Raw genomic sequence first — 21,461 nt, 5'->3', positions numbered from 1 at the left:
GGCACACTTAAATTATGTTGATTAAAAAAGTTTAAAAAAGATATACTTACTGTGCTTTGAACTTCTTTCGAAAATAATTTAATTAATGATCTTTAACAATTTTTGTGGCACACCTAAGGTCCTATCATGGCACACCAGTTGAAAATCACTGCACTAGAGGTTGGCTGGGAAGGCACCATGCCAGGCAGACCAGCCTGGCTCTGTGGAAGTGAAGCTTTCAGACATACCTGTGGTATGAGTGTGTGGCCAAGAGCCATAGACTCTCTGAATTGTGATGATCCATGATCCGTGAATCATGTGCGATACATTTTTCATCATGTTTTCCACAATCATTGACTGAGAGCTCCGATATTTCCTGGCAAGAATACCTGGTGAATTGGAGAGATCCTTACACTCTTGTGGCTCACAGTCTGGGGAGAGGCCTGACTTGTAAAGGCATCACTGGGATCATGCTGTAATAGAGATGTGATGAAGGTACCAGAGGAGTCAAGCCAGAGGACAGTCACTAACTGCGGGGGGCAGGTAAGGCAGGCTTTCAGAGAAGCTGTTTGTTGTTACTGATGGGGGCAGCAGTGACCTTGACCCCATCTCTTCTGTTCCCTGATCACCTCGGCTCTTACAATGTCTCTACAATCCAGGCAGACTCCAGGGATGGCCCCTGCCCCAAGCCTCACAGCCATTCTAATCAGCCAGTCATTGGCAGGAGTTGTGTAAAAGAGTGGCTAGTAGTGGAGGGGAGTTGGTTTTACCCCCAGCTGTCTCCCCCTGATATATGTAAAGATTGTGTGTTGCTGTCCAAAAATGGCGTAAGCACAGTCATCCACCTCCTCCCCACCTGCTTACCCCCAAGTCCCTCCTACAGTGGACTCCTTCTGAAGTCTCTACTGTAAGACGTTGAATACTTTCCTTTTTTATTCTTGTCAGGCAAGTTGGAAGCTTTCAAAGTTGATCTACTAGGGAATGGAGCAATAAAAACTGGGAAGTAAATTCAAGAACAGGAAGAGAATAAAAGTGATTCTCTGCAGAGTGGAGAATTTGGATATTGACCCTTCAACCCCAGCTTCAGGCTGGGTACTCCCTGGAACATATGGACCCCCGGAGTCTCTGTTCTCTGTGGTTCCCTGACCTCATCTGCTTTTCCGCAAAGGCAGCCGTGGGTGGAGCTCAGAGGAGGTGTGGTCTGACGTGGTTTCCCAGTTTCTCTTTATTCATTAAGTTCCCTCTTTTTTCTAGAGTTAAGTCACTCTGGGCTCTGAGCTGCAGGCTCTTAACAGTTGGACACACCTGGCTGGTGCCTCAGGTAGGAAGCCACTTTTTCTTGCCAGAACTTTCTTTGGGGTAGGGAGGCTTGGCTTGACTTTATTTTAGGAAATTCATTCATTTTCCAGGGACCTGAGGATTTCTGCTCAACTGTCTGCCTGCCTCTTCCTCCCTTGTGACAATTTGTTCAACTATGGCCTCGTATCTGGCTGTAGTTGGTGACAAGAGGGCACAGACTCTTTTTTTTTTTTTTGAGACAGAGCCTCAAGCTCTTGCCCTGGGTAGAGTGCTGTGGCATCACAGGTCACAGCAACCTCCAACTCCTGGGCTCAAGTCTCCTGCCTCAAGTAGCTGGGACTATAGGCGCTGCCACAATGCTCGGCTATTTTTTTGTTGCATTTGTCATTGCTGTTTAGCTGGCCTGGGTCGGGTTTGAACTCTCCAGCCTGGGTGTATGTGGCCAGCGCCCTACCCACTGAACTACAGATGCCACTCCAAGGGCACGCCTCTTAATGCTGTCATACTTCTCCCTTTTGGGGGGCAGAGACTATTAACTACCCATTTTGAGGTTTGTTGCTTTTCCTTGAGACTTTGTCTTCTGTGAAAATGTAAATATCGGTGGGGAGGGAACATACTAAAATGTGCGGGTCTGAATGAGCTTCCCCGCAGACCTCAGACATGGAAGCAGAGAACTACTTTGTTTTCCTCAATTTGCAGATGAGAAGACTGAAGTTCGTAGAGCTAAAAGGTTCTTCTCAAGGTCACGCAGCTTATTTTGTTTTATTTTTTTTTGTGGTTTTTGGCCGGGGCTGGGTTTGAACCTGCCACCTCCAGCATATGGGACCGACGCCCTACTCCTTGAGCTACAGACGCCGCTCCACACAGCTTATTAATGATAGAGTCATTAATGATGAGGCCTAGATGCTAAATGTGCTCATTTCCATTCTGGGTGACTTTTCAGAGGTTTGCAATCTGCTCTCTAAAGCCCTGGAGGTGAAGATGGAGCTCCTTAGGGACTGTGTGGAGAAATACACACAGCCCAATGTCCCCCACAAAGGATCGGCTTTTATCTATTTTACATATCGGGCTTCCGGGAAGATTTTGTGTCAACAAAGTATCTTCCAATGTAAAATTCTGATAACTGCTGAATGATTCTGCTCATGTTTACTATGTGGTTCCAGGACCAAGATGGGGATTTTATCCTCTGAAACACATAAAATATTTTAGAAAGAGGACCAAAGCTTTTATTGCTCATTTGAAAATAAGGTTTAAGATACAGTTTGATGTAATTGGCTCTTATCAGGGAGAACATGGGAGGGGAAATAAGACAGAAAGGAACACTTGGGAACAGATTTGCCCTCTTCTGCTTTTTTTTTAAACACTGACCCCTCTTTGACTGTCTAAGACCAGGTTGGGCCTCCCTTCTGAGCACAGACATGGATGAGGATGGAACAGGCTGAAGCAGAGGCAGAGGTGGAGTTGCAGGCAGAGTTGGGACAGGTGCAGGCCAACCAAAATCAAAGGTTTTCCCTGTATCCCATCTTACCGCATACTGAGGCCAGGCCTCTGTGCTGTGGAAGGTGGACAGTACTGGGAAACCCACCTTGAAAGCGGGAGTCAAAGCAGGAGGATCTCTGGTTGCCAAGCCAACTGAGAGCAAAAGATGTCCCAGTAATTCCTCTCCCATCCTTGATGACAGTGACTTGATCTGAGCTAATCAGTCATATTTCTTTCTTTTTGACCTTTCAACTAGATTGAACATGGCTAAAACTGACACAAACAGTAGTGATCCTTGGTGGTGGTGGGATGATGAAGAGCTTTATAATTTCACTGGCCTGCCACCTATAGAGGAAGACTACAGCCCCTGTAGGCCAGATACTGAGACACTCAACAAGTATGCAGTGGTCACCATCTATGCCCTCGTGTTCCTCCTGAGCCTGCTGGGAAACTCCCTGGTGATGCTGGTCATCCTGTACAGCCGTGTCAGCCGCTCTGTCACTGACATCTACCTGCTGAACCTGGCCGTGGCTGACCTGCTCTTTGCCCTGTCCTTGCCCGTGTGGGCCGCCTCCAAGGTGAATGGCTGGATTTTTGGTACACGCCTGTGCAAGCTGGTGTCCCTCCTGAAGGAAGTCAACTTCTACAGCGGTATTCTCCTGCTGGCCTGCATCAGTGTGGACCGCTACCTGGCCATTGTCCATGCCACGCGCACGCTCACCCAGAAGCGCTACTTGGTCAAGTTTATATGTCTGAGCGCCTGGGGACTGTCTCTAACCCTGTCCCTGCCCTTCTTCCTCTTCCGTCAGGCCTATAAACCAAATAATTCCATCCCAGTGTGCTATGAAATCCTAGGAAATAACACAGCCAAGTGGCGGATGGTGCTGCGGATCCTGCCCCACACCTTTGGCTTTGTCCTGCCGCTGCTGGTCATGCTGTTCTGCTATGGACTCACTCTCCACACGCTGGTTAAGGCCCACATGGGGCAGAGGCACCGGGCCATGCGGGTCATCTTTGCTGTCGTCCTCATCTTCCTGCTCTGCTGGCTGCCCTACCACCTGGTCCTGCTCACAGACACCCTCATGAGGACCCAGATGATCAAGGAGACCTGTGAGCGCCGCAGTGACGTTGACCGGGCCCTGGAAGTCACCCAGATTCTGGGATTTCTCCACAGCTGCCTCAACCCCATCATCTACGCCTTCATTGGCCAAAATTTTCGCCATGGATTCTTTAAGATTCTGGCCACCCATGGCCTGGTCAGCAAGGAGTTCATGGCACGTCATCACGTTACGTCTTATACTTCTTCCTCTATCAGTGTGTCTCCTACCCTCTGAAAACCATCCTTGGAAGAATATATCTCCTCATAAGGAAAGAATAACCATCACTCCAGGGTTGTGAGTCGAGAGAGGTCTGGCTCTGGACAGATACTCTTTGGTTTTGGGAGAGAGGTTGTAGAGTGCCAGGAAGGTAGGGACTGGTGTCTTTGGGGGCCAAGCCAGCTTTCTGAAGGAACTGCTGAGGTACCACCAAGGACAGGCCTCCACAACTCCGTGGAAGGAAGTGTTATCATTTCTTTTGAACTCTTTATCTTTAGCCCACTCACTGCATAATTACTGGGGTCACAAGCACAGCCTGAACTTGACATTAGATCAAAGAACAGGGGCAGAAACTATTTTCTAATGTGGACTGGACTCTCTTGCTGACCCTCTCAAGAACATAATCTCAGCCACTGATGACACCCCGACCAAGCTGTCTGGTATCTCTGTGTCCTCTGATCTGAGCTCTTGGGACTATTTTCTTATCTTAAGTATATTGTAGAGTCTGCTGGGGGACATTGGGACAGGTGATACCACTAGGTGGCTTTGTGATGGAGCTGGAAACACTCTCAGCCTGGGTGTGGTGGGTGAGCAGAAAGGAAGAGGGGTGGGAAGGCAGACCCACTGCGTGAGGACTTCCTCCGCTCCTATGCCCAACAGCGCGGACAGCGTGTAATGGGCATGCACCAAGCCACGTGTGGAGCTGGATTAGCAGCTGTTAGTCCTGCCCTCCTGGAGCCTTCACGCTAACAGGGAACACCAGCAACCCAGAAAGCCATACATTGTCACCAGTCAGACGTTTCTAATAACGTCTCTGTTCCAGATTGTCCTTGGGGAAGTATCTTAGGTGTGACATAGAGTCAAATGTGTGTGTGGCATTGTTGGCTGTGCCTTCAGTAGACTGGGAATAGAACCCCTAAAAGGCGTCTCTCTGGGTTGAAGGGTGATGTTCTCTGGGCTTCAAATCCTGTTAGAACAATTTCTTGAGGGACAGGAACTCCTAATCATTCTGATCTTGCAGGCCAAGGACATCCCCCCTGTCTATAGGTAAAAAAGAACTGTTACCCCAGAGAATCTCAGCCTCACCTTAACTTGACCTTCTTTTTCTGGGTTAGATCTCGCCTGGCTTCCTCGGAGTAGAGTAGCTCACCTTCCCCCTGTCTGCTTGCTTAGTGATTGTCTGTCCCCTTTCAAGGCAGGAATGCTGTTTGTCTTGTTCATTCTATATCCCCATATGTGTCACACTGCCTGAAGCCTATTAAATGCTCAGTAAATACTTATTGTATGAATGAATGACTGCCGAGAGGACCGCTGCTCATTCATACACCATCTGCTCATAGCTCTTCTCGTCTGTACCCCTGTCAACCCCATGCTGTCCTCAGCCACACATCAAGTTTGCCTCTGTGCTTTATCTCATTAGATCTTTTTCTGTGTAGCGATGTCCCAAGTGAGTACTGGAGACATCAGGGCTCTTTTGATGGCAAATAATAGAAACCAAACTCAAACCAGCTTAAGCAAAACTTAGAATGTATGTTTTTACAATCATAAAAGTGTCTTTACTTGACTTTACTCAACAAATGCAATCAGTGTAGCCTAATTCTTTGTATCCTCAATGAATACCAAACAGTAAAAAAGAAAATAGTGTGTGTTTTCAGGTGGGATAGGGAAGGAACACGGAAGGCTTGAAGTTGGGAGTGGGGTAAGGCTCAGAGATGGGATTTCTTTTTAATTTTTAAATTTTCATGGGTATGGAATGGCTATACATATTTGTGGGGTACAGTGGTTTTTTTTTTTTTTTTTTTTTTTTTGTAGAGACAGAGTCTCACTTTATGGCCCTCGGTAGAGTGCCGTGGCCTCACACAGCTCACAGCAATCTCCAACTCCTGGGCTTAAGGGATTCTCTTGCCTCAGCCTCCCAAGTAGCTGGGACTACAGGTGCCCGCCACAACGCCCGGCTATTTTTTGGTTGCAGTTTGGCCGGGGCCGGGTTTGAACCTGCCACCCTCAGTATATGGGGCCGGCGCCCTACCGACTGAGCCACAGGTGCCGCCCACAAGTGGTTTTTTTTTTTTGAGACAGGGTCTCACTATGTCACCCTCTGTAGGGTGCTGTGGCATCACGGCTCACAGCAACCTCAAACTCTTGGGCTTAAGTGATTCTCTTGCCTTAGCCTCCCAAGTAGGTGGGACTACAGGTGACTGCCACAATGCCTGGCTATCTTTTTCTTGCAGTTGTCTTTGTTGTTTAGCTGGCCCGGGTCGGGTTCGAACCCGCCACCCTCGGTGCATGTGGCTGGTGCCATAACCACTGTGCTACAGGCGCCGAGTCTGTAAGTGGTATTTTGACACCAAATGTATCATGTGTAATGACCACATTAGGGTAACTGTGATATCTATCACCTCAAGAATTCATTATTTCTTTGTGTTAGAAACATTTAAGTTCTACTCTTTCAGTTATTTTGAAATATACAATTAAATACTGTTAACTATGATCACCCTGTTGTGCTAACGGATACTATTGATAGATCTTATTCTTTCTATTTAACTGTATTCTTGTACCCATTAGCCATGTACCCAGCTTGTAGTAACATCATTCTATGCTCTAAGAGGTAGGATTTAGATGAAGGTTGCCATTGGGATCAGCGGTTAAAGTTGCAGTTAGAGGTGAGGGGGCGGGGATGGGACAACAGCTTTGGGTAAGGTCAGATGAGGATGAATGTCAGGAGCAGGGAGAGATCTAGAAATAGGGGAGGTTTGGGAGGAGGTGAGTGAGATCCAGGGATGTAGTGAGGCATTGGAGATAGGGAGATTTGAGATATGGCTGGGACCAGGTGTGGAGTGAGGCTTAGGGATGTGATCAATGTGGGGTATGGTAAGTCTCATGGAGGGGATGTCAGGCATGGAATGACAGATGGGGACAGGCTGCAGCAAAAGAATTCCTGTCAGTGTCACCGTCTTCTCTGGAACAGTGTCTAAGATGCTCTTCCAGGGGCCAGGACAAGGCTCCTCAGCCTGTCCTGCTTGAGGTTCTCCAGACAGGTAGAGGGGAAGGCACTAGGTGCTCAAGCCCTAGGACAGAGCTGATTCTGGAAAGAACACAGAAGAAGGCAGAGAGAAGCCAGGCGAGGAGGGCTGAGAGCTGGGGCCTCTTCTCCTCTTCCTCCCTCCGCAATCACCTCCTCCATTGTTTCCTTAACCTCATCCCTTCTTCTCTTTTACCCGTGCACCCCAATGACAATTCCATCATGGATGCAGTAGCTAAAGAAGGATCCATATCAAGTCTGGGGGAAATATGTGTACAAATGACTAATAAACACATGAAAAGATGCTCAGCCTCACTGATAACTTGGGAAATGGGGCTTAGTTAGCAATAAAATAACTTGAAAGTATTTTATTTATTTATTTATTTTGAGACAGAGTCTCATTTTCTCACTCTCGGTAGAGTGCGTGGCATCGCAGCTCACAGCAACCTCCAGGTCTTGGTCTTTTTTTTTTTTAATTAAATCATAGCTGCATACATTAATGCAGTCTTGGGGTACAATGTGCTGGTTTTATATACAATTTGAAATATTTTCATCACACTGGTTAACATAGCCTTCATAGCATTTTCTTAGCTATTGTGTTGAGACCTTTATATTCTACATTTAGTAAGTTTCACATGTACCCTTGTAAGATGCACCGCACGTGTAATCCCACCAATTACCCTCCCTCCACCCATCCTGCCCCCTCCCCTCCCCTCCCTTTCCCCTTTCCCCATATTCTTGGGCTACAATTGGGTTATAGCTTTCATATGAAAGCTATAAATTAGTTTCATAGTAGGGCTGAGTACATTGGATACTTTTTCTTCCATTCTGGAGATACTTTGCTAAGAAGAATATGTTCCAGCTCCATCCATGTAAACATGAAAGAGGTAAAGTCTCCATCTTTTTTTAATGTCCAGCTCTTGGTATTAAGCGATTCTCTTGCTTCAGCCTCCTGAGTAGCTGGGACTACAGGTGCCTGCCACAAAACCCAGCTATTTTTTTTTTTTTTTTTTTTTGTAGTTTTTGGCCAGGGCTGGGTTTGAACCTATCACCTCTGGCATATGGGGCCGGTGCCCTACTCCTTTGAGCCACAGGCACCACCCATGCCCGGCTATTTTTTGTTGCAGTTTGGCTGGAGCTGGGTTCGAATGTGCCACCCTTGGTATATGGGGCTGGCGCCCTACTCACCGAGCCACAGGCGCAGCCCGTAAGTATTTTATTTATTTATTTATTTAGAGACAGTGCTTTGGTGTCAGTCTAGCCCATTTCCCCTAAACTACTTCCCTCAAACTCTTGGGCTCAAAGGATCCTCCTGCCTCGGCCCTCCAGTGCCCTAGGATTACAGGTGTGAGCCACCATACCTGGCCACTTGAAAGTATTTTTTTTTTTTTTGGCCAGGGCTGGGTTTGAACCCGCCACCTTCGGCATATGGGACCGGCGCTCTATCCCTTAGAGCCACAGGCACTGCCCAAACTTGAAAGTATTTTAAACAAGACTCTTTTTAAACAAGTCAACATAGTTTGGTTAGATATTTTAATGCAGTGCATAATTCTCTGGATATAGCTCAAGACATAAAAGGTTTGGATTTCAGATTCTTAAAAATGCCAGTTTTCAGGTACTTAATTAACACAGTGTATAGTAATTTCAAAAACTAGTGCTGCAATCATGAAACAGAGTGAGGATTAGACCTCTGGTCAATGCCAGGAGATGGTTCACCTCAGTGAGCAAGCCCCTGTCCAGGGTAGGGCTGAGACCAGGGATGAGATGAATCTTAAGAGAGAATGGAGGCTGGGTGCCTGCACTCAGGTGTTAGGGCGCTGGCCAGATGATCTAGGGCTGGTGGGTTTGAACCTGGCCCGGGCCTGCTAAACAAACAAACAAACAAAAAAAAAAATAGCCAGGTGTTGTGGTGGGTACCTGTAGTCCTAGCTACTAAGGAGGCTGAGGCAAGAGAATTGCTTGAGCCCAAGAGTTTGAAGTTGCTTTGAGCTATGACGCCATGCACTCTACCGAGGGTGACAAAGTGAGACTCGGTCTCAATAAAAAGAGAGAGAGGGAGGGAGAGGGAGAGGATGGGGTCAGAGTTAGGAAGGGTTAGGAACTAAAGGGGGTGCATATCAGAGATAAGTAGGGGACAGGGATGGGGATGTGACTGTGTGTTCTGAACAACGCTTGCTCATGTTAGAGTTTGAAAATTTATGTTATAGGCTTGGTCACAATGTTCCGGCCTCCAAGAAATGATGTCAAAATCATTTGTTTTTTCCTTAAACTACTTCCCTTCCAACCACAGCCCCTCATCATCCCTTGTCCCCCTATCCTGTGGCACATTCTGGTTAGTTCCAGCAAAAAAAGAAAAAAAAATGTTAATTGATGATTCAGGTTTTATGCCATAGAGGTTAAAATTGCCCCTTTTCCAGAAACTTGCATTTTAATAAGGATCTTTCAGAGGCTGAAAACTGTCATAGATGCAAATAAAATGAAATGACTGTTTCCTCTTTGGTCTGAGGATCTTCCAGAGGTGTATCTTTCTAGAGATGCCCACTAATCAGGTGATGGTGGTGCAGTCCAGCCTTTAGCTGTTTCCATGCAGAGGTTAAAGGGGCCATTCTGGGCTTGATCCAAAAAGCCACAGCAGGCTAATGGCTGAGATCTCAGTGATTTTATCCAGCCTGGCATTCTGATTTTAAATTCAAGATCTTTCTTTCAACCTTGAGGGTACAAATGAATCAAAGACATAAAAAAATAAAGAATACAAGTGTACAGAATATGTTCACTTGGACTTTTTTTTTTTTTGAGACAGAGTCTCACTCTATGCCCTGGGTAGAGTGCTGAGGCATTATCGTAGCTCACAGCAACTTCAGACTCTTGGTGATCTCCTTGCTTCATCCTACTAATTAGCTATGTTAGTATCTGGGATTATAGGCACCCGCTACAATGCCCAGCTAATTTTTCTATTATTAGTAGAGATAGGGTCTTGCTTTTGCTCAGGCTGGTTATGAACTCCTGAGCTCAGACGACCCACCTGCCTCAGCCTCCCAGAGTGCTAGGATTATAGGATTACAGGAGTGAGCCACTGTGCCTGCTGGCCTCACTTAGACTTCTTAACATTAATTTATCTTTTTTAAATCTGAGTTTGTTTTTTTTTTGAGACAGAGTTTCACTTTGTCACCCTTGGTAGAATGCCGTGGTATCATAGCTCACAGCAACCTCAAACTCTTGGCCTCAAGTGATCCTCTTGCCTCAGCCTCTCTAGTAGCTGGTACTACAGGTGCCTGCCACTGCTATTTTTAGAGACAGGCTCTCACTTTTTTTTTGTTGCAGTTGTTGTTTTAGCTGGCCTGGGCCAGGTTCGAACCCACCAGCCTCCGTGTATGTGGCAAGTGCCCTTACCCACTAAACTATGGGTGCCGCCTAAATTTTTCTTTTAATTTATTTATTTTTATTGTTAGATCATAGCTGTGTACATTAGTGCAATCAAGGGGTACAATGTGCGGGTTTCATATACAATCTGAAATATTCTCATCAAACTGTTCAACGTAGCCTTCATGGCATTTTCTTAGTTACTGTATGTAGACATTTGTATTCTGTCTTTAGTAAGTTTCGCCTGTACCCATTCTAAGATGCACCGGAGATGTGGCCCCACCCATTACCCTCCCTCCACCCAAACCTCACCCCTCCCTTCCCCTTTCTTGGCCCTTTCCCCATAGTCTTGTGCTGTAGTTGGGTTATAGCCTTCATGTGAAATAAATTTTTTATTTTTTTGAGACAGAATCTCACTATGTTGCCCTTGGTAGAGTGCCATGACATTGCAGCTCACAACAACCACAAACTCTTGGGCTTATGTGATTCTTTTCCTTCAGCCTCCCAAGTAGCTGGGACTATAGGCACCCACCACAAAGCCCGGCTATTTTTTTTTTTTTTTTTTGTTGTTGTTGTTTTAGTAGTCATTGTTATTTAGCAGACCTGGGCCAGATTAGAACACACCACCCCTGGTGTATGTGGCCTGTGCCCTAACCACTGAGCTATGGGCGCTGAGCTGCAGGGTCTCTTGCTCAGGCTGGTCTCAAACTTCTAAGCTCAGGCAATCTGCCCACGTTGGCCTCTCAGAGTGCAAGGATTACAGGTGTGAGCCTCAGCGCCTGGCTTTAATCTGAGTATTTTATGCACATTGTTGAAAAAGTGAAATGGCTGTATAAAGCTTCTAAGGAAAATCAACAGCCTTCCCAGCCTGAACCCTGTAGGCTAAGGCCACAGCTGTCAGCTGTCATAGCTGTTTCATCTAGTAGTGGTCTACATATTCCTAAATATCAAACTTACTGTGCCAATTCTTGATGCCCCCACTTCTGCTTTAGGTATCATCATTGATTTCTGTTTTGGCTAATGAGAATGTAATGCTCTTTCAACCTCTCTCCTGCTTTTGCCCCCAACCAAGTAAACACAAATACCGCTTCCCCATTTTCCCAGGATACAGACACCACACTTCTTGGTGAATGAACCTCTCATCCCGTTATCCCAGAACCATCACCCCTTTCTTTTAGCCAGACTCAAATTAGGGGATGAAGGAGTAAGATGCAGAAGGTTAAGTGGGGAGGGGCCTCTGAAGAAATCTAGTCACTTCCGACCTGGGAAGGAATCGTGTTGCCCAACAGAAACCTAAGAGGCCACATCCGTAGCTCTTCCTCTGTTTCCATACAGTAAACAACACCGTTGTCTTCCAGAAAGAGCTGGCTCTGTCCCAACCTTGAAGGTCCTGAGGGTGTGGGTGTCGGGGCTGTGTGGTACAGGGCTTCCACCTTGCCGGCATCCCTGAGTGCGCCTCCTCGCTGGGATCCTGCGGTGATCAGTGTGTGCCGTCCCCTGGCCACATTGCACATGTTCATAAGCAAGAATCAAGTAACTCATTTCTGATTATGTAATAAGTGCCTACTGGCGCCAGCTATGCCTAGGCCCTGAAGACAAAGTCTATACTATGAAAAGGAAATTTAGGGCACAAAGGAAGTTTGTGAGTGGAGTATATGTGAGGAGGTCATGAAACTTCCTGTAGCGTGACTGGTACAAAAAGATATACTTGGGGGTCCTAGTGCACCACAAGTTAAACCTGCAGATTTGGAAAAATGCTTCTAATCTTTCTAAATCAAAGAAAAATAGACAGGCTTGGCACCCATAGCACAGTGGTGAGGGTGTCGGCCACATGCATTGGGGCTGGTGGGTTCGAACCTGGCCCAGGCCTGCTAAGAAAACAAAAAATAGCTGGGCGTTGTGAAGGGTGCCTATAATCCCAGTTACTAGGGAGGCTGAGGCAAGAGAATTGCTTGAGCCCAAGAGTTTGAAGTTGCTGTGAGCTGTGATGCCACAGCACACTACCGAGGGTGATGTGAGACTCTGTCTCAAAAAAAAAAAAAAAAAGAAAGAAAGAAAGAAAGAAAAAGAAAAATAGACAAAAAATGCAGTAGCAGTGTTACTCAAATATTCACTTAAACTTTCTGAAATTATGCTTCCTTTTTCGTGAAATGAGGTTTGGTTAGGTAAGTTCCTTTCTAGTTCTAAGATGGTTTAAATATGGGAATCTACTAACATATACAAATAGGATATAGCTCTAATGAACTTTCTGTGAAATATTTGTCTTTGCTCTGATCATGATTATCAGCAATGAAGCGCTCCATAGAAGTGCAGATTTTAGCATGTGCTTTACAGATAGCTGCTGACCAAGTCTGCCAGGAGGGGTTCCTGGGATGCCTCCTCACACCTGCTGTTCTCCCCCTCCACCCCAGGCTAGTACCTCCCTCCCTGGTCTGCTGGTCCTTCCTTCCTTTGGGATAGGCAGGCCCTTTGGAAGAAGAGCTAATGCTTCTGCATTGGGGAAATATTTTTCTTTCAGTCAGGAAGCCTGGAAGGGGAATGGGTTTTTGAAATCGTTGTCTTGCTTAGAAGATCCTTTTTATCTGAACCTTCAAAGTCATGAGCAAACTGGCAGGCTGCAGTCCAACACATCAGTTTAAATTCTCACCTACAGGTATGTCCGTGCTCGCTCACAGCTAGACTTTGGATTTAGGAGTAGTCCCTCCTTCTTTTTAAAATTAAAAATTTTTAAATTTCAAATTAATATGAGGGTAAAAATTTTTAGATTGCATTGTTCTCACTTCCAGGGTAAAGTTCCAGTTGTAGAAGAGCCCCTCACTCAGGGAATGTGTTATATATACACCCTGACAATGTGCACATTAGATGAGATCCTGCGGCCTGCCCTCCCTCCTCTGCCAATCATCCTCCCTCCTCCCAGGAGAAGTCTCTTAAACTCAACATTACTCTGCTAAGACAAATGAGTGGAAATGTGCTAAACCTCCTCCCCTATCCCCATTTCTTGAATTTGAGTTTTTCTCTCATTTGAGCAGGTAGTTGTTAATCTACTAGTTTCAACTTAGTACTGAGTACATGTAATGCTTGTTTTTCCATTCTTGTGACCTTTTAGTTATTTTTAAGCATACCATAACTCACAAAGTATTGTTGACTATAGTCACCTTTTTGCGCTATCAAATATTGTTCATTCTATCTATCTGGCTATATTTTTGCATCAGTTAACCATTCCCACTCTACCCTCCTGTCCAAGGGAGTTAAAGTTGAGGGGCTGCCCTCAGAGTCTGAGCTCTCTACTGCTCTGTGGTGTGCGGAGAGGTGAGGTGGTGGACAGAAGCACAGGTGGCTTGAAGGTAGGCAGGGGCATGGTTGATTCTGACTTGTGTAATCTTGAGCAAATAATTTAACTTCTCTGGACCCCCATTGCTTTGAAGGGATGGCAGCATTAGAAGCTTGTTGTCAAGGTTCAAGGTAATGTATGTTAGATTCTTGGGATAGACCAGCATCTCTATAAACGGCAAACATTATTTATTGAAGCAGACAAGTCTTGGAAAGGCGAGTCAGTTGGGCACCTGGGATATAACACCGAATCTTCTAACTGTAATGCCAGTGCTTGCTGCATGATGTCAGAGGCCCAGAGGGCTAAAAGGAGACGCAGGATACACCACTTTCCAAGGCATTGGGTTGCTTGAGATGAAACACCAAAGCTTGGAAGAGGGATAAATGGTCCTTCTTCACGATCCTGAAGCATCCATTTTATTCTTTTCTGGATTGTTGCCCTTAGCACACAAGCCTGCTGCCAAGAGCTCCCACCTTATAAGAACCTTCTCTTGACCCCACACCCTATCAGCTATGGTGCTATTGCTCATCTCTACTTCGTAGCTGACGTCTGAGTCCCATGTGGAAGGATTCACTTCCAGCTTTCAGCTCATCATTATCCATCTTGGTCTCAGGTTGCCCACGTGGCTCATTTTCAAGATCAAAATGACTGGAACGGAACTTCTCAAACCACCGACATACTACTCATTCATTAGCCACATCCTTCCCAAATGCTATCTTGATATTTTGAGCTGTCTGGCTGCACTGGTTCCACGGCAGAACTCATATTTGAAGATAACACCAATTGTAGACTTATCCATGGTTTCACAAAAATTGTTTAAAAAAAATTGAAAGATAATCACAGCCAAAACGTGTTTGAAAGAATGAGGATATACCTTTACAAAAAAAAATTAATAATAAAAAGAAATCAAGAAGTGTTAAAGGGAAATGTCAGAGATAGTAACTGTCAAATTTAGTACTTAAGGAAATTGGACATTTCATGTTAATTGGACTAACTCAGGGAAAGCTGGCCCTGTGTCCGTCCAGGTGGCTGGGACAGAACTGGCAGCGGGGTAGAGGCCAACATGGCAGGAGAGCCCAGGCAGCCTCCAGGCAGGTGGGAGGAGAGGGGATTCCCTGTGGTGCTGGTCACAGGCTCACTGGATGGGTATACGCACAGAGGCTGTTCAAAGAAGAGCTGAAAAAAAAACAAGGCAAAAAACTACCCACTTATTTTTAGTCCTACAGTTCACACTTTGGCTTATTTCCTTCCAGCATTAAAAAAAAATAGACTTTATTTGTGAGAACAGTTTTATGTTCACAGCTAATCTGAGCAGAAAACCTTCCAGCATTTTTTCAAAGAAGTACTACCTGTTTATATTTTAACTGTCACAGTGCCACTGTACTGTAATTGTGTCATCGTATGACAACGCCTTGCCAGCACAGCTTAAACTGAGCCTTATTTGTTCATTTGATGTAAGGCAATTTTCATGTTATTATCACATTTAACTTGTCCTTGGCTGTGATATTCCTCCCACTTAGTAATTTTCTCCGACTTTCTTCTGTCCCCTTCTTTTTTTTTTTTTTTTTGTGGTTTTTGGCTGGGGCTGGGTTTGAACCCGCCACCTCTGGCATATGGGACCGGCGCCCTACTCCTTGAGCCACAGGCGCCACCCTGTCCTCTTCTTATTTCTGTCACTTTCCTTTCTAGGTCTGATCCCAGGGCTGGTTACTGTCTCACTTTCTCTCTCTCTGCTGGTTGTCTTGCTTCTCATTTATCTAACCGGGATCCTCAAACTTTTTAAACAGAGGGCCAGTTCACTGTCCCTCAGACCGTTGGAGGGCCGGACTACAGTTTAAAAAAAAAACAAAACTATGAACAAATTCCTATGCATGCTGCACATATCTTATTTAGAAGTGAAAAAACAGAACAGGAACAAATACAATCACACCGCCTCATGTGGCCCGCAGGCTGCAGTTTGAGGACCCCTGAAAGAAATCCAAAGCTGCTGGGCAGGAGGCTCCTCAGCAATTTGACCCCTCACCAGCTGCCGTACCTGCCCCCTTCCCCAGCCCCCTCTTCTGATGTCCCGAGAAAGTGGGCCGCTATGCCTTCTTTCTATTCCTTCCATTTGGTGGAATCCCCTGCAGGGCCCTACCCACCCTCACTTCTCAGCATGTTGAACTCACTCTGCCTTCGGGCCCTTGATCCCACTGCTGTGTTGTCCTTTCCCAGGCTTCAGCTCCTTCCGGAGGTATCTGCATTTGGCATTTCTTTTTTTTGGTAGAGACAAAGTTTTACTTTGTCGCCCCTGGTAGAGTGCTGTGGCGTCACACAGCTCACAGCAACCTCCAACTCCTGGGCTTAGGTGATTCTCTTGCCTCAGCCTCCAGAGTAGCTGGGACAACAGGTGCTCGCCACAACGCCCGGCTATTTTTTTGTTGCAGTTTGGCTGGGGCTGGGTTTGAACCTGCCACCCTCGGTATATGGGGCCGGCGCCCTACCCGCTGAGCCACAGGCGCCGCCCACTGCATTTGGCATTTCTGAACAACACTTCCTTTCTTTTAATTTCTTAAATCCTCTCACTCTTCAAGATTCTTTTCTCTCCTCTTTCATGCCCTTTCTCAATTTTCCCTGGGCTCAGCAAGCATGATGTTTCAATGCACATGGACATGTCTACTTGCACCCTCACCACAAACCCAAAGTTGAAGCAAGTGTCTTCCCCCGAAACCTGCCCCTTTAAGCCATTCATCCAGGTTATGGATAGAAAAATCTTGTTCGACTTCCTCTGTCTTTCTCACTTCTCCATCCTCATCCACTTGACAGCTAAGTCCTGTTGGTTTCCCCTTAAAGATTTCTTAGACTCATCCCTTCACCTCCATTCCCAGTGCTGAGACTCTGGGCAGACCCGTGCTGTTTCTGCTGAGCCTTACCCCTTTCCGTCTCTTCACGCACAATCTAGGGGAGCAACTGGGTTACATTATTCTTCTGCCTAAAGCTCTCCCCTGGTTCCCATTGCCTGTGGAATAAGCTTGCACTGTTTTAGCACAGCACCCAAGGCCCTTTGTGGCTTGGCCTTGCCCATGTCCTTTCATCCCATCCCACATATGGTATGGATTTTGCTTTGGCCATGCTGGATTTTTGTTTCCCCTAACACATCATGCTGCCTGCCCTAATCCAGATTTCTGTGGTTGTGACAGCTTTAAAGAGGCTGAAGCCAAAGGGGAACTTACTAGAAGGATCCAGAGGTCGTTAGATCCCAAGAGGGACTAGAATCGGGAGCACAAGGTGGCTCCTTTCTCAGGCTCTCTTTCTTTGAGGCCACTGAGTCATCTCTGCTCCATTTGGCCAGTCCATTTCACTCCTCTTTCTAAGAACACCAGTTTTCTCTACTTCTCTTAGCCATAGATGTTCCTGAGTTTACATTATTCCAGATCAATGGAAAAGGCCAGTTTCCCATTTCTAAGAAAGCAATGTGAGTGGCCCAGTTATGGCCATGGAGGTAGCGTCAGGTAGAGCAAACAACTGCTTAGAGAAGGAAGGCTTGTATGATATCCTAAAGAAGTCTCTGAAACTTCCCATGCTGGGCTTTTGCTGGATACCCTTTCCTGCACTTCATCTAGCTAAATTCTATTCATCCCTCAAGAGTTACCTCAAGGGTTAGACCTTCCTGAAAGCCTCCTTTGGCTGACTTAAGAGCCCCTCAATGTGTTCCCATGAAACTGTGACATACCTTGATTCTAACACATCGCATTTGGGTTGTGTTTATTGATTTCTCCATTAGACTGTGAGACCCTTGGCAGTAGACACAGAACCTGTTCACATATTTTTTTCCAGGGTCAGGGGGAACATCTGGGTCTAAAATAGGGACAAATCCAACTTTTTTTTTTTTTTTGTAGAGACAGAGTTTCACTTTATTGCCCTCGGTAGAGTGCCATGGCGTCACACAGCTCACAGCAACCTCCAACTCCTGGGCTTAGGCGATTCTCCTGCCTCAGCCTCCCGAGTAGCTGGGACTACAGGGGCCTGCCACAACGCTCGGCTATTTTTTTGTTGCAGTTTGGCTGGGGCTGGGTTTGAACCCACCACCCTCGGTATATGGGGCCGGTGCCCTGCTCACTGAGCCACAGGTGCCGCCCCAAATCCAACTTTTAAATGAAGAAACAGAACAGCCCATTAATCTTAGTCCAGCCCATGCATGTGATTTGGGGGGCAGGATTCGGGCGTGTGATGGGAAAAGAGAAAATACCACAGCTGGCTCATTGCATCAGCTGCATGGTCCTCACTGTTCACTCCAGGAAGGCCCACAGGAAGCTGCATAATCCAGGGTTCATTTTCTGCAGGTTTACAAAGTTATCTGTGGGTTTCTAGATAAAAACGTTCTAATTGGACTTGTGAGGTGTGAAGTGGTAAATAAATAAATGGCTAAAAGTAGAATAGGTTAGTTTTAGAACTGAATCTTCATTTGACAGGCTATTGATGATGGCTATGTACATTTTTATTAACACTATAGCTAGGAACTAGTTTGACCTTTGCATCAAAATTTCTATGCATAAAGTTTAGTCCAAATTACTGTGTCTGTGGAACTGGAACAAAAGAAAAGATACGTATTAATAGCTAACATTTATTGAGAGCTTACCATGTTCTAGGTCTTGGACTAAGTGCTTTATATGTGTTTTCTATTTTAATCCTTAAAACTACTCTATGAAGAGGGCTCTATAATTAACCCATTTTACCCAGGGGGAAACTGAAGCACAAGCATTTAAGTAACTAGAGTTGGGATGTGCATGCACGGATCTGGCTCCCATTTAGTAGCTTTCTTCTAATATTCATCCGTTAATGATTGCTATTTCAATTATGCCTTGTTTCACCATACTTTAATAGAGGTTTTCTTTTAACACACCTTTTATGTTTATGTTTTGGGTAAGAAGAATCACCTCTCTGTGTGAGTACAAGGCATCTTGGCAAGAAGCTCTTGTAAGAAGCTCTCATCATGCCAATGTTTCCCACTAAATGAGCTCCAAATGTTTTCCTGCCTTGTGTGGTGGACAGGAATAAAGGAATAAATAAAGAAGCTTTGGGATTGCCTTCTGTGTCTCTATTCCTGTGTTTTTCCCTTTACTCCCTCAATTTTTTTGGTTTTTGGCCGGGGCTGGGTTTGAACCCGCCACCTCGGGCATATGGGACCGGTGCCCTACTCCTTGAGCCACAGGCGCCGCCCTACTCCCTCAATTTTTATATAAAGGTACTAGAAGAAAACAATCATGGGCACAATCTTGTGAGTTTTGCCATCAGTCCCACAAGAATCAGATTCTCCAGCGATTCGAAGGAGGCTTCCTGGAAGTGAAGATGGTAATGAATGGGGAACCTGGGACCAGAATCTAGTGTTGTTTCTGTCACTTGTAGTTCAGGACTGTTGGCAAGTGTCCAATTCCTTTGGGTCTCCAGTTGCTCACTGGCCAAAAGAGGAAGTCAGTTCATAGTGGGTCTTTAAGCTCCGTTCCATCCAGAAATTCTAGATTTAGGTAAAGTAGTTCAGGGGTGAGAGGAGAGTGGAAAGCACAGTGTGAATAACGTCCTTATATGGATATGCCCTAAGATGAGTTAGAATCTTCCCATAGACAGAGGGTTTTTGAGCATGCCTGACCTAGCCACCGGGAGATACTATGTGTTGAGATCCTTGAGCTTTGCAGAAGCTTCCTGGCTGCACTGCTTATGCATTTTTGGCAATTAGGTTGGCCTCTTGGGCAAGCGTGGAGTTGGGCTGGTGGCAGCAGGGGTATTCAAAGTGCCGTAGGCAGCTGTGCAGTCTGGCATAGCAAATTCCTTAGCATAGTGCTGGACATCTGAGGAAGTCCTCTACAAACACTAGCTGGAATTATCATTGTAGTGGGTTAGGGAAAGAACAATCCACCTCATGGGAACCAAGACATTAGTCCTGCCTCTAGGTCTTCTTGGCACAGAGCCAGCATTGATGGGAATATGGCCCTGCTGTTTATGGCCAGGGCAACGTGTCTGACATCAGACTTTGCAAGACCTGTTGAGAAATCGGTGGCATGTTTGCCTTCTCCGGGAAGGTGCCTCCTGGACGTCTCTGAAGCTGCAGGGGGAGGAGGCTGTGCTCTCTGCTCCCCCCATAACCCCACCACATCGGCTGCTGCTGTACCCTGGGCAGACAGAATAATCAGGAGGAGACTCCAATGCAAGGCCACTTTCCTTGTGGCTACGGTCAGCAGGTTTTGGGGGTCTTGGGACTGGCAGAGCACACAGAGAAGAGGGGAAGTAGGCTACATAAAAATGATTATAATTCCAAGATTTTTTTTTATTTTTTTGTAGAGACAGAGTCTCACTTTACTGCCCTCGGTAGAGTGCCATGACGTCACAGGACTCACAGCAACCTCCAGCTCTTGGGCTTCTGTGATTCTCCTGCCTCAGCCTCCTAAGCAGCTGCGACTACAGGCGCCCGCCACAATGCCCAGCTATTTTTTTGTTGCCGTTTGGCCGGGGCTAGGTTTGAACCCGCCACCCTCGGTATATGGGGCTGGCGCCCTACTTACTGAGCCACAGGCACCACCCTAATTTTAATTTCCATGTCCACATTGGGTACTAGCTCTGCCACCATTGTTTCGGAGTCAGTAGGTTTTAAACTGTGTCTTGATCTGAGTAATCTGGGGCTCTAGATTCACATGTCCACCCTCAGCCATTCAGATTTAGTAGAACTAGACCATTACCTTTCACCTAAGCTGGTCAGTGAATCAAATATCTGTTTTTTCCTCCAGATCCACTCTGCCTTTTTCTACTGTGTCCTGGGTTACTGATCTATATATATGTAGTGCCTTGGTGGACTCTGGTGTCTTCTGGTTTCTGAACACAGCCAATGGGAATTCTGGTAGGACATCAGAATGGGCTCCATCAATGGGAATCCCAACAGGAAGGTGTGAGACTGAACTGGGTTCAGCCAAGGGGAACGCTGGTGGGAACTTCAAGAACCCGGAGCAGGAGCATTGTCAAGTTAGGGCTTCTCCTCCATCAAGCCTTTCTCTTCTGGTAACTGGGGTTGGCACCTGACTGGCAGCCCTCCTTACACCATTCTCTCTCTGGGCTCCTGTAACAGCTCCTTACCTTGGGGCCCCTTTAGGTCAAGGAGTAGTGACTGCTCCCCACCGTCACTGGCCTCAGGGTACTGCATCATTCGTCATTACTTTCCCCGAACCCTTTCTTGAACTTTTGTTCAGATCCTTTATTCAATTCTCACTAAGCTTGATAAATCTTTGTCTCCTTGCCTAGTTAAAATTTGCCGTCTGGGTCCTGCCAGGATCCTGATCCATCCAGAGATTGCTCATAAATCTACATTTTAACCAAGAAGCCCATTTTAAGAATGCAGCACTTTAGAAATGCTGCTCTATGGCCATCAATGCTGCCTAGCTCTTTTTTGGTCTAATATAAATAAGCCCCCCCACCATCTTGTTTAACTCTTTGAGACTAAGGTGATGTTTTTCAAGCATCCATGTATCCATGTTAGCCAGCAGCCCAATCTGCAGTCAGCTTCAGCTCCTTCATTTTGGGAAAAATTAGATCCAATCAAATAAATTCAAACAATGTGAACCTATTCAAAGCAACATGAATATTACTCCACCCTCAATTTCCTACAGCAATAGTGCCTATTAAAGCTTGGTGCATATCCTCTTGACATTTT

The 21,461-nt window shown here is 46.0% G+C and overlaps 2 protein-coding genes across 3 annotated transcripts in view; one reads left to right on the top strand and one right to left on the bottom strand.

The window, feature by feature from the left end:
• ARPC2 (actin related protein 2/3 complex subunit 2) overlaps positions 1-21,134 on the bottom strand; it is an 87,230-nt gene extending 66,096 nt beyond the window's left edge. For both annotated transcript variants that reach the window (XM_053598018.1, XM_053598020.1), the window contains exon 1: positions 21,125-21,134. The gene's annotated coding sequence lies outside the window, so the exon portion shown is untranslated. The remainder of the gene's footprint in view (positions 1-21,124) is intronic.
• LOC128590638 (C-X-C chemokine receptor type 1-like) lies at positions 1,247-5,839 on the top strand. The gene is made up of 2 exons (XM_053598024.1): positions 1,247-1,300; positions 3,014-5,839. Exon 2 carries the CDS (start codon positions 3,021-3,023, stop codon positions 4,089-4,091), a length of 1,071 nt encoding a protein of 356 aa, XP_053453999.1. The 5' UTR covers positions 1,247-1,300; positions 3,014-3,020; the 3' UTR covers positions 4,092-5,839.
• Positions 21,135-21,461: the final 327 nt, after the last annotated feature.

Source organism: Nycticebus coucang, chromosome 7 (genome assembly GCF_027406575.1).
Source record: "Nycticebus coucang isolate mNycCou1 chromosome 7, mNycCou1.pri, whole genome shotgun sequence".
NCBI lineage: Eukaryota > Metazoa > Chordata > Mammalia > Primates > Lorisidae > Nycticebus > Nycticebus coucang.
Note: the sequence above shows the minus strand (reverse complement) of the source record. Positions and strands in the feature narration are given on the sequence as shown.

Bases quoted from the DNA above. Each gene is read 5' to 3' on its own strand.
- LOC128590638 (XM_053598024.1), top strand. From the start codon at position 3,021: ATGGCTAAAACTGACACAAACAGTAGTGATCCTTGGTGGTGGTGGGAT.